General features: G+C 56.2%; 1 protein-coding gene across 1 annotated transcript in view; it reads left to right on the forward strand.

Annotated features, from left to right (window-relative positions):
- The first annotated feature begins 1,279 nt into the window (after positions 1 to 1,279).
- The window catches only part of PLOD1 (procollagen-lysine,2-oxoglutarate 5-dioxygenase 1), a 29,577-nt gene continuing 19,818 nt past the window's right edge, over positions 1,280 to 11,038 (forward strand). The window contains exons 1-2 of the mRNA XM_004596036.3: positions 1,280 to 1,438; positions 10,496 to 10,587. Of these exons, the coding sequence (XP_004596093.2) occupies positions 1,363 to 1,438; positions 10,496 to 10,587 (168 nt within the window). The 5' untranslated portion in view covers positions 1,280 to 1,362. The remainder of the gene's footprint in view (positions 1,439 to 10,495; positions 10,588 to 11,038) is intronic.

Genomic DNA, 11,038 nt, shown 5'->3' on the forward strand with positions numbered 1-11,038 from the left:
ACAAAGCATTGGCGTCCCCAGTGATTGTCCCTGTTTTCTAAAAATACCGGGTGTGGGTGTGGTGTAATTGTCCAGGAGGAGTAGATTCAGTGTAAAGAAAAAGTAGAAATAAGAAAGTAAAGACTACCTAGAAATTATTCAATATAAAAACATCTTCAAGCTGGAAACAATCACATTTGCCTACAACCATCTTCCCTTCTCTCTGGCTCTGCCCGAGCCTAGGCTATCCTTGCTGAGCCAGGGCATGCTGCGCACACTGCTTTGACCAGCTAATGTCCTGGGGACAGCGGCCTGCCCGAGACGGAGTGGAGGTCCTTTCTGGGTGTTGTCAATCTCCCTGTCCATGCTCCCATCCGTGGGCCATCCATGCCTGTTCCCATCCCACTGACTCCTGTACGGGAACCTCCTCTCACGGGATCGCAGTGACCACCCACTCTTCTGGAACCCCATCTGCCAGAGAGAGGCGGCAGGGTCCGGTTCGATGGTGTCTCAGGGCCCGTGGTCAGCGCTGGATGTTCCCAGCCGATCGCGGGGCAGTCCCCGGGCGTCTGGGTAGGCGCCCTAAGAATTCCGCTCATTCATTTACTCACTAATGATTAACCTTGGGCTCGCAGTTTGCCTCCAGGAATTAAAGACTCAAGAAGTTGTGCGGGGGGGGGGGGGGGGGGGGGGCAGCGGCTAAAAGTTCTCGCCTTGAACGCCCCGGGATCCCATATGGCAGCCGGTTCTAATCCCGGCTGCTCCACTTCCCATCCAGCTCCCTGCTTGTGGCCTGGGAAAGCAGTCGAGGACGGCCCAAAGCTTTGGGAGACTCGGAAGAGGTTCCAGGTTCCCGGCTTCGGATCGGCGCGTACCAACCGTTGTGGCTCACTTGGGAAGTGAAGATCTTCCTCTCTGTCTCTTCTCCTCTCTGTATATCTGACTTTGTAATAAAATGAATAAACCTTTAAAAAAAAGAAAAAGAAGTTGTGTGGGGGTGGGGAGGGGACTCTGGGCAAACCCCAGTCCTCCTGGATCCCCTTCTCCGGGTGTGTGTTGGGGCGGGGAGCGGTGGTCGTCCCAGGCTGTCCGAAGCGCTCCAGCAACCTCCTTAACCCGGGCAAGCTCCAAGAGCAGAGACGCTGGGAATTCCTGCATTTTCCAGGGAGCCTGGAGGGCGGGGTGGGCACAGTTGCCAAAGCCTGGGCAGGGAAGCCGGGGTCTTGGCCCGGGGCTGGGCTCACCCTCCGCCTTCCTCCCTTGGAGGCACCGCCCCCGGGGCGGGCCCCGTGCGTGGCAGCGGCCCCGGCGGCCGCGTCGCTGAGTTCCCGGTGCCGAGTTCCCAGCGCTCCGAGCCACCGCGAGCGTCCCCAGGCCGCGGCCATGCGGCCCCTGCTGCTCCTGGCCCAGTTGGCCTGGCTGCTCCTGGTCCCAGCGAAGGGTGATGGCAAGCCGGAGGGTGAGCGCTCGGCCGGCGGGCTGGAGCCGGGGCTGCCTGGGCAGTGTCCCCGTACGCGCCGGAGGCCCTGGCTGGGGAGGGGGTCTAGAGTGCAGGCGTTCGGTTTACCTGGAGTCGGAACCCCGGGCCCTGTGGGTGAGCCGGGGTGGGGGGAGAGGGGATGGGGACAGCTGAGGTGCCACGGGGACAGCGCTCACGGCATGGACTGTTTGTGGAGCGCTGGCTGCGGCCTGAGGCCATTGCTCCCTCGGACACCGTTCCCTCTGTTAGCCCATTTTCCAGTTGGGCAGGGTGGCCCGCCTGCATGGATTCGGGCGCTTGCTCAGGGTCGCGCAGTTTGTGGTCTCTGGAGCCGGGATTCTTTCCGGAGATGTGTCCAGTTCTGGCGTTGGGGCTTACCCCTGTGGAGTAGTTATTCCCCCACTCGTCTCCCTGCCAGGCTGGGCTTCCTCTGTCCGGCTCAAACGTGAGCAACGTGAGGGAGTTCGGGCGGTGGTCAGTGTGTTGACTGCCCGGGTCATATGGTGGTTGGTCCTGGGGCTCCTGGACTCCAACCCCAGTGTCCCTCCCCTCCGCTCTGGGTGAGCCACCCCGAGAGCTGCCCGCTGAGGACCCCAGAATGCCGAGGAGGGAACGGGCTGCACACAATTCCAGCCCAACCGGCTCTCCCTTGCTGGACAACCTGGGGGTCGGGGATGGTGTGGTGCTTGAGATGTGGGCGCCACGGGACAGCAGAAGGAACCCCAGGGAAGGACTGGGAACTGCAGAACCCTGAGTCCAGCTAGCCCCTTGGGTCCTAGGCATCTGAGTCCACAGATTTCACTAGCTGCAGATAGAACGTAGTCAGAAAAAAAAAAATCAGTTTTGGACTGAGCTGAGAGTGTGGAGATTTTCCCCCTTGCCAGTACTCCCTGCGCGAGATTACAACGTGATATCCTAAATTATCTAGAGATGATTGACATGGGAGGATGTGTGTAGATACCAGGAAAGTTTTTTTTTTTAAGACTTGTTCATCTATTTATGTATTAATTATTGGAAAGGCAGACATACAGAAAAAAGGATATACAGCTTAGAGAGACATTTTGCCTGCTGGTTTGCTCCCCAAGTGACCGCAACAGCTGGAGCTGAGCCAATTCAAAGCCAGGAGCCAGGTACTTCTTCTGGGTCTCCCACGTGGGTGCAGGATCGCAAGGCTTTGAACCGTCCTCCACTGTTTTCTCAGGCCACAAGCAGGGAGCTGGATGGGAAGTGGAGCAGCTGGGACATGAACCTGCCCCATGTAGGATTCAGGCACTTGCAGGGTGAGGATTGAGCCGTTATTCTTAACTTTGAATTTAAAAAGAGTGAATCTTGGGCCCAGCGGTGTGGCCTAGCCTTGAACGTGCCGGGGTCCCATTTGGGTGCTGGTTCTAATCCCGGCAGCTCCACTAGGAAAAGCTCCTGGCTTTGGATTGACACAGTACTGGCTGTCGCAGTCACTTGGGGAGTGATTCATCAGACGGAAGATCTTTCTCTCTGTCTGTCCTCCTCTCTGTATATCTGACTTTGCAATAAAAATAAAAATAAATCTTTTTTAAAAATCCGTCTAAAAAAAAAGAGTAAATCTTAAACAAATTAAAAAGCGGGGACCAGCATAGTAGCCTAGTGGCTGGAGTCCTTGCCTTGCTTTGCAAGCACCGGGATCCCATATGGGCTCCTGTTCATATTCCAGCTTCTCCATTCCCTTCCAGCTTTCTGAAGATTTTTCTCTCTGTATCTCCTTTTTTCTGTGTATCTGCCTTTCTGATAAAAATAAAGTAAATCTTGAAAAAATATATAAAAATTTAAAAGCCCTCAGCAGTGGGGTGGGTCAGGGTGTCTCATTCGACACAGGGCCTCCAGTGTCTTCACAGGCCCAGTGGGTTATGCCACCATCACTTGGGACGTTGACATCCTGTATGGAAATGCCTGGAATGCAGCCTGCTTCCGCTTCCTGTCCAGCTCTCTGCTCACGCACCTGCGAGGCCTCTGCTGATGGCCCAGTTGCCGGCTTTCCTGCCACTCACGGGGGAATCCCCAATGGAGCTTCTGGCTAGCCCAGTGCCAGCTATTGTGGTTGTTAGGGGAGTAAGCCAGAAGGTGGGATCTCCCTCTCTTCAATCACTCAATCTCTCCTTCAATCATTAATCTTAAATAAATAAATAAAAGGTCCCGGCATGAATACCATTAGCAAGTGCCAAGGCAGATATACAGAGAGAAGGTGAGACAGAGAGAAGATCTCTGTCTAGCACAGGTGCAGGGTCCCAAAGCTTTGGGCCACTCTCCATTCTGCTTTCCCAGGCCTCAAGCAGGGAGCTGGATGGGAAGTGGAGCAGCTGGGACATGAACTGGCGGCCATATGAGATCCTGGTGCCTGCAAGGCGAGGACTTTAGCCATTAGGCTGCTGCACTGGAATCTTGCCTGTACTTCTCTTTCGCTTGCTTTTGTCCATGTGAGCCTCCAACCCCAAGATCATCGCAGGAGATGGCCAGAGAGGGGCCATACTGATGACTGGCTTCAGCTGCCCTCGCAGGGAGCTGGGTGGGCAGCAGGCCCAGGATGGCGCAGCAGAGGCCATGCAGGCGGAACACCCGGCAGAGCCTGTCTGCTCTGCTGGGGGGCCCCATGTCAGGCCGCTTTCATGTTGAGTCCTTGGATTTCCTTGCTCTATGTGCTGTCTTTATAGGTGAGAAGTTATATGCCCTGTTTTGTAGATGTGAAAACGGGCAGGTTGCCACAGCTGTTCCCAGGTGTGTCACTTGCTGGCCCCAACTCTGGGTGTCTCTGTCCCCAAACCCAACTGAGATGGGACCCAAGGCAGCTGGACAGGTAGTCAGCGCAAGTGGTCATTTTCCCAGCAGGCCTTGCCTGAGCTGCTCGCTACCCTCAGAGAGGCCAGATGCTCCCACCCCCCGGCAGGCGGCTGGCATGGGACAGCTGGAAGAATATACAATTAGGAACAGACACTGGGAGTGTACAGTGGGTCCCAGCTTGGGAAAGGGGATTTGCTGCAGTATTGGGGAAGCCCTGGGTCCGAGCAAGGAGACGTTACTTGTCCTGGGAGCTTCCAGACCGATGCAGGGGACAGGAAAGGCCTTTGACAGTGCATCATGCAGACAGGCAGAGGGGTGGGGAGCTGGAGAGTGGGAGTCCAGATGCCTGAGCCTATTCTGCTCCCTGGCCTTTGGGCTGCGTCCACGCCTGTCCCTGCAGGCCTTGGCTTGGCGGTGGCAAGGGAAGGGCAGCTGCTGAGGGACGTGGCTCCAGGAGACCAGCTGGGCTTGCGAAGGTCAGGTTGTTTCGCAGCAGGGAGTGAGTTCCCTGAGGGTGGCTACCAGGCACTGGGACTCCCATGTCCTGCCATTTTGCCAGACCTGTGGATGGTTTCAGCCCCAGCTAGGGAGAGGCTACAGGAAGAGCGTTCTGCCTCCTACCTTCCCATAAGGCAGTCTCGGCATATCATGGCCGTGCCGTGACATCAAGGCCTGCTTCTATATACCATCTTCTTCCTCTCTTCCTCACCTGGCAGGGACTGCTGGGGCAGGGGGGCCACCAGCTGTGCCCAGCCAGGTCCTGCCCTGTGAGGAGCCCCTCCGTGGGTTTGCACATGCCCCACTCTCCGCAGTGACCTCTTCAGGGAGATTCGCAGGGATAAGGGCCTCGTGGCCACCATGTTGAGCACCATGTGACATCAGCTATGGAATCCTTAGGCATCTGGAGGAGGTGCAGTCACCCCTCATGTCCACGTGCACGGGTTTCAGGACCTCCCCAGACACCGAAACCCAAGGCTGCTCGAGTTTCCTGTATTAAAGGGTGTGATGTTTGCATCAAACTGCACACACCCTCTGCACACTTTGTTTAGTGATATAGGTTATTATTTATTTATTTGATAGACATAATGGGGAGGGAGAGAAAGAGACCTTCCCCAAATAGCCATAGTGGCCACGGCTGGGCCAGGCTGAAGCTAGGAGCCAGGAGTTTTTTCCAGATCTCCCACATGGATGCAGGGGCTCAAGCGCTTGGGCCATCTTCTGCTGCCTTCCCAGGTGCGTTAGCAGGAAGCTGAATTGGAAGTGGAACAGCCAGGATTTGAACTGGTGCTCATATGGGAAGCTGGTGCTGCAAGTGGCAGCTTACCCTGTTACACCATAATGCTGGTCCTTCCCATATACCTTAAACCATCTCTAGGTGTTTGATAATCCCTAATGCAATATAAATACTATACAAACACTTGTTATACTGGAGTTGGTGCTATGGCACAGCAGGTGAAGCCATAGCATGTGATGCCAGCATCTTACTTTGGATCCAATTCCCTGTTAATGTACCTGGGAAAGCAGCCAAAGGTAGCCTGGGTGCTTGGGTCCCTGTACCTACATGGGCGACTTGGAGGAAGCCCAGGGCTCCTGGCTTCACTGTGGCCCACCCTCACACCTGAGGCCCCCAGCAGATGGGTGATCTCTGTCTCTCCCTCTGTAACTCTGACTTTTAGGAACTGCAGGTAGGTACGCTGTGTTGTTTGGGGAGAGAAGGCAAGAAGGGGACCTGTGTACATGCTGAGTGCAGAAGCAGCTTTCTGCCAAATGTTCTGGGGTTACAGTTGGTTGGATGTCGCCTGCAGCGAAGAAGGACCAGTTGTGTGGTTGTCCGTTTTCCTGCTCTTTCACAGACTAGGAAACTAAGGCTTGGAAAGGTCCTTTAGCTTCCCAGCAGTCTGTCTCTCCCGTCCTTGTCTGTTGTCCCTACTTTCTCCATTTGGGAAAATCATTGCTAGGTTCTGGGCAGCAGGGAGGGGCAGCTGAGTGTTCAGGTGCCAGGCCTGATGTATGCCCTGGACTCAGCCCAAGGCAGGCCGGCTGCAGCAGACAGAAAGCAGACTGGGGAGTCCTGGGGCTGGGAAACCACGCTGACACCCTGTGGTTGCTCAGAGCCCTCCCTGGCCTGGGGATGGGCTGGAAAGAGGCCTTCCCCCATGACTGACACTGGGGGCCCAGGCCAACCGGGCTTGAGAGAGGGCAGGGGATGCTGCAGGGTGTCTGCAGCTGGGGCTGTTGAGATGCTGGGCTCTTGGGCCAGCACATGGTGATGTTCAGTGCGTGGCCAGCCCGTGCTCCCTGCCTCTGGGCACTTGGCAGGTTATAGCCGCTCTGTGCCTCAGGCTCCTCATCCACAGACATGCTGCCCACCTCATCGGGTGGCAGTGGTCACATTGGGTGGCAGTGGTCACACGGGCTTCACACACTGCATACACCTGGCACATGACCTCTTGTCCTGGCTTTTAAAATCACCATGTTTTGGTCATGCTCCATCCTAGCCGGGATGGAAAAGACCAAGGAAATCAAAATGTGACCCAGACCTGGTCAAGGGCAGAGGAGCAGGTCTGTGCCCAGATATCAAGTGTTGGATAAATGGAGTGACCACATGAGGGTTGGGCATTATGAAGTAGGGCTTCCTGGGGGAGGTGGGCTAGGGGCTTCTGGTGGGAAGGAGTAAATGTGGCAATGAGATCAAGAGAATGGATGCGGCCTAGACTTGGTAGCGCTTTTCAGGGGGAGGGCAGTCAGAGGTGAAGCCAGGGTCCCTGGGGCAGGGCTTGCCTTTTGTCCTCTCGCCCCCAGACCCAGCATTGGTGCCTACAGGCAGAGGATCAGAGCTATGGACTGGGATGGTGAACCCCCAGGATAGTCAACGTCAGAAGTCACCTGAGGATTGCCAGAAAGATCCAGAGTTCTGGGCCCACCTCAGACCTGTGGTCCTAAGCCCCAGCCTCTGGTCTTACCCACTTCCCCTGCAAGACTGACATCCTGGTCGACTTGGTTCCTCCCAATGTAGTGGTCTCACGGGGCTCCTTGACTGTGGGGCAGGCACTGGAGGTCCGGGGAAGCCAGGGCTTGTTAAGGTCCCAGTGTAGACACCTGGCAAAAGGCATGAGACAGGGCCCGGTGGCATGGCCTAGTGGCTTAAATCCTCGCCTTGAACACCGAGATCCCATATGGGCACCGGTTCTAATCCCGGCAGCTCCACTTCCCATCCAGCTCCCTGCTTGTGGCCTGGGAAAGCAGTCGAGGACGGCCCAATGCTTTGGGACCCTGCACCCGAATGGGAGACCTGGAAGAGGTTCCTGGTTCCTGGCTTCGGATTGGCACAGCACCGGCCGTTGCGCTCACTTGGGGAGTGAATCATCGGACGGAAGATCTTCCTCTCTGTCTCTCCTCCTCTCTGTATATCTTTGTAATGAAAATAAATAAATAAATCTTAAAAAAAAAAAGGCATGAGACAGGGGAGGCAGGTGGGTCTGTGGAGGGCTAGGGCCCACACTCCTATTCTGGCTAGAAAATTTCCTGGATGACAGGTGGGGGGACAGGGCCATTTCAACAAAAGGCCCGGCTGCCAGCTTGGGCCTGTGTTGTGCCTAGATTTTGTGAGTCCCAGAAAATCATCAGGAGTCTGAAGTCAATGCAAACGCATAAAGGCGGTTTATTCAAACTAACCTAGCCTTCCCAGCCTGGCAGGACGGGGGAGCAGTAACAGCCACCACCATGGTGGCCGAAGCCGGAAAAGCTGCAACAGAAGAGGCAGCAGAAGATCCAGAAAAAAAAGGACTGAGGTTTAACAGTACAGGGTTTTATACATTTTAGGCCAATTTCATATAATTATACAGTCATGATTGGTCAGTTTAACTGTTAATTTTTATTTTTATTTATTTTTTAAAGATTTATTTATTTTATTACAAAGTCAGATATACAGAGAGGAGGAGAGACAGAGAGGAAGATCTTCCGTCCGATGATTCACTCCCCAAGTGAGCCGCAACGGCCGGTGCGCGCCGATCTGAAGCCAGGAACCAGGAACCTCTTCCAGGTCTCCCACGCAGGTGCAGGGTCCCAAGGCTTTGGGCCGTCCTCTCCTGCTTTCCCAGGCCACAAGCAGGGAGCTGGATGGGAAGTGGAGCTGCCGGGATTAGAACCAGTGCCCATATGGGATCCCGGGGCTTTCAAGGCGAGGACTTTAGCCACTAGGCCATGCCGCCGGGCCCAACTGTTAATTTTTAAAAAGAGCAAGTTGGCAGGCTTCCATTGGTGGGTTTGAAGCAAGCAACTTTCAAAAAGTACAAACTGGTGGGCTATAGGGCAGTGGGTCTTATCTAACACCAGGGGCCTCCTTCCTGAAGGGTGCTCTGCCTACGTGACCTGCCAGGTGTCCTGCCGGGTGTCACAGGTGTCATGTAGACTGTCAGGCCTGGAGTTCACACAGCCCCCAGCCAAACATGTAAGGCAGAATCACAAAAGGCAGAAAACGTTGAGGTTCTTTACCTGAGCGTTACATGAATGCAGTCAGATTAAGAGAGGGGTCCCAGGCCTGGGCTTCCCGGGTCCACCTCCTGGGGTCAGGTCCTCCCTGTCTCTGGTGGGCCTCACTGTCCTAACTGTGCAGCGCAGGGTTTCCTGGGTCCAGTGCTTTGGGCAGAGTGTGGCGCCAGGAAGTGCTGCCCCAGGGCTGGGGTTTGGATGCAGGAATTTGAGATCTCAGCCCTCTGCCCCTCCTCTGCTGACTGCTCCATGGGGAAGCTAGACTCACAGGCTGGCTTTGTCCACGCCTGAAATGTGACACTCTCCTGTCCCCAGCCAGGCCCTGTTGAGAAGGGGAGGGTGGGAACTTAGCCATCCTGGCAGGAGTTGGGGGAACCTTGCTCCCCTTTCTGGACCTGAATCAGTTGGTGAGGTCTCTCCCCCCCAATCCACCATACCTGCTGGGTGTATCTGTACCCACTCCTGCCCCGTCTGATGTCTGCCAGTTTTTGCAGGGCTGCCTGGCGCCAGCCCCCTGTTCTGGGGCCAGCCTCAACCAGCTCTGGTAAGTGAGATCCCTTTGTTGATGGGGCCCAGGCTTCTCCTGCCTTCCTAGGACAGAGGGACAGGGGTGGGCTCACCTGCCTGCCGCTCACCTGGCCGGTGTTTCCTGCATCCTCAGGCGATTCTGATTCACATTGCAGTTATGGTGAGCCGAGGTGGCTTCCTGAGGTGCTGTGGGGCCAGGATATCATTGTAGCTGTTCCTGTGGTGTGGAGAAGGTTAGATGGGGCACCTAGGTAGCCAGGGCAGGAAGTGAGGCCCCTGCTGGAGGACCTGCATGGGGGAGGGTGAGAACATCACCCTGCTGGGTTGGGGTTGGTGGGGAGCTTGCATGCCAGGGCAAGTCACTCCCAGCCCCCATCACTGGCTGAGGCCCTGGGTCTGTATGGGTGGCCTAGGAAGCACTTTTCATGCCTGGTCCCACTCAGCTGGTCCCCTCACCCACGGGTGGGGGGGGTCTCCTCTTCATTCTCAGTCTCAGAGAGGCCAAGGGTTTACCCAATGCTACACCGCTCTAAGGGGTGGAGCTGGGATGGGCAGGCCAACTCCACATTCCTCAAATCCCTGCGGAGCCTACAGGGGTGGTCTAGGAGGGGCTGCTGGTGCTCCCAGGGCTGCTGGGTGGGGGGCTGTTTCCAGCAGGTTCTGTCAGAGGGGAATCATACTGCAGAGCCTCGGAGAGGCCCCTTCTTAGACACTGACAGCTTGTCTGTCCCGAGGTCACAGGTCAGTCTGTGGTGGGGCAGGTTTCAGGTCACTTCCACTCTGGGCTGACTGGACTCTGAGCGCGGTGTTGGGAGACCCTGGAACTGGGTGAGGCTTGGGGAGAAGCACTGTGGGGATGATTAGTAATGTCTGCCCAGGGTGCAGGTGTGGAGGTGGTGCATTGAGCCTTGTGTTTGCCACGCAGAGGCTAACGTCCCACGCCGGCTGCAGAGGGGCCTCCCAGCGGCAGCATCAAAGTGGATTCTCCCTGCCCCTGTGTGAGCCCTCAGGGCCATGGGAGAGCAGAGCCCAGCTGAGCGATCACAGCCTTCCTGCCTGGGCCCCACTGGGTGGGGCAGGGCTGGTCTGGGATGGCCTGGAGGTGGGGGTTGTGCCAGGTCCTTACAGATAGTGATCCCTGCTCCCCCTGCCCCCATCACCTCCTCTCATGCATCCACTCCCATTCATGCCCTTCTCTGTCCACAGACAACCTGCTAGTCCTCACGGTGGCCACCAAAGAGACGGAGGGCTTCCGCCGCTTCAAGCGCTCTGCCCAGTTCTTCAACTACAAGATCCAGGTGAGGAGGGGGCTGGATGTGTGAGGCAGAGATGGGGAGGGTGCGAGGGGCAGACGAGTGCTCAGAGGCCAGGGTGCAGGACACTCCTGCCCGCGGCTGGATTAGCACCACCCCTGACCTGGGGAGGGATGGAGCCTGGAGGCCTGCCCTAAAGCAGTGCGAGCTGATGCCAGAAAGAGAAGGTGTTGTCAGCTCACCTAAGTGAAGGCTGGAGCGAGGGGACATCAGGCCTGGTTCGATCCAGGGTTTCAAGCTGCGGAAATGAGGCCTTGCTTCCCATCTCTGCGTCCTTCCTCCACGTGGCCGCAAGGTGACCACCGGCTGTACACACACACACCCCAACCTTTTTTTTTTTCTTAAAGATTTATTGATTTATTTTTATTGGAAAGGCAGATATACAGAGAGGAGGAGAGACAGAGAGGAAGATCTTCCGTCTGATGGTTCACTCCCC

The sequence above is a fragment of the Ochotona princeps genome, chromosome 2 (assembly GCF_030435755.1).
Source record: "Ochotona princeps isolate mOchPri1 chromosome 2, mOchPri1.hap1, whole genome shotgun sequence".
Lineage (NCBI taxonomy): Eukaryota > Metazoa > Chordata > Mammalia > Lagomorpha > Ochotonidae > Ochotona > Ochotona princeps.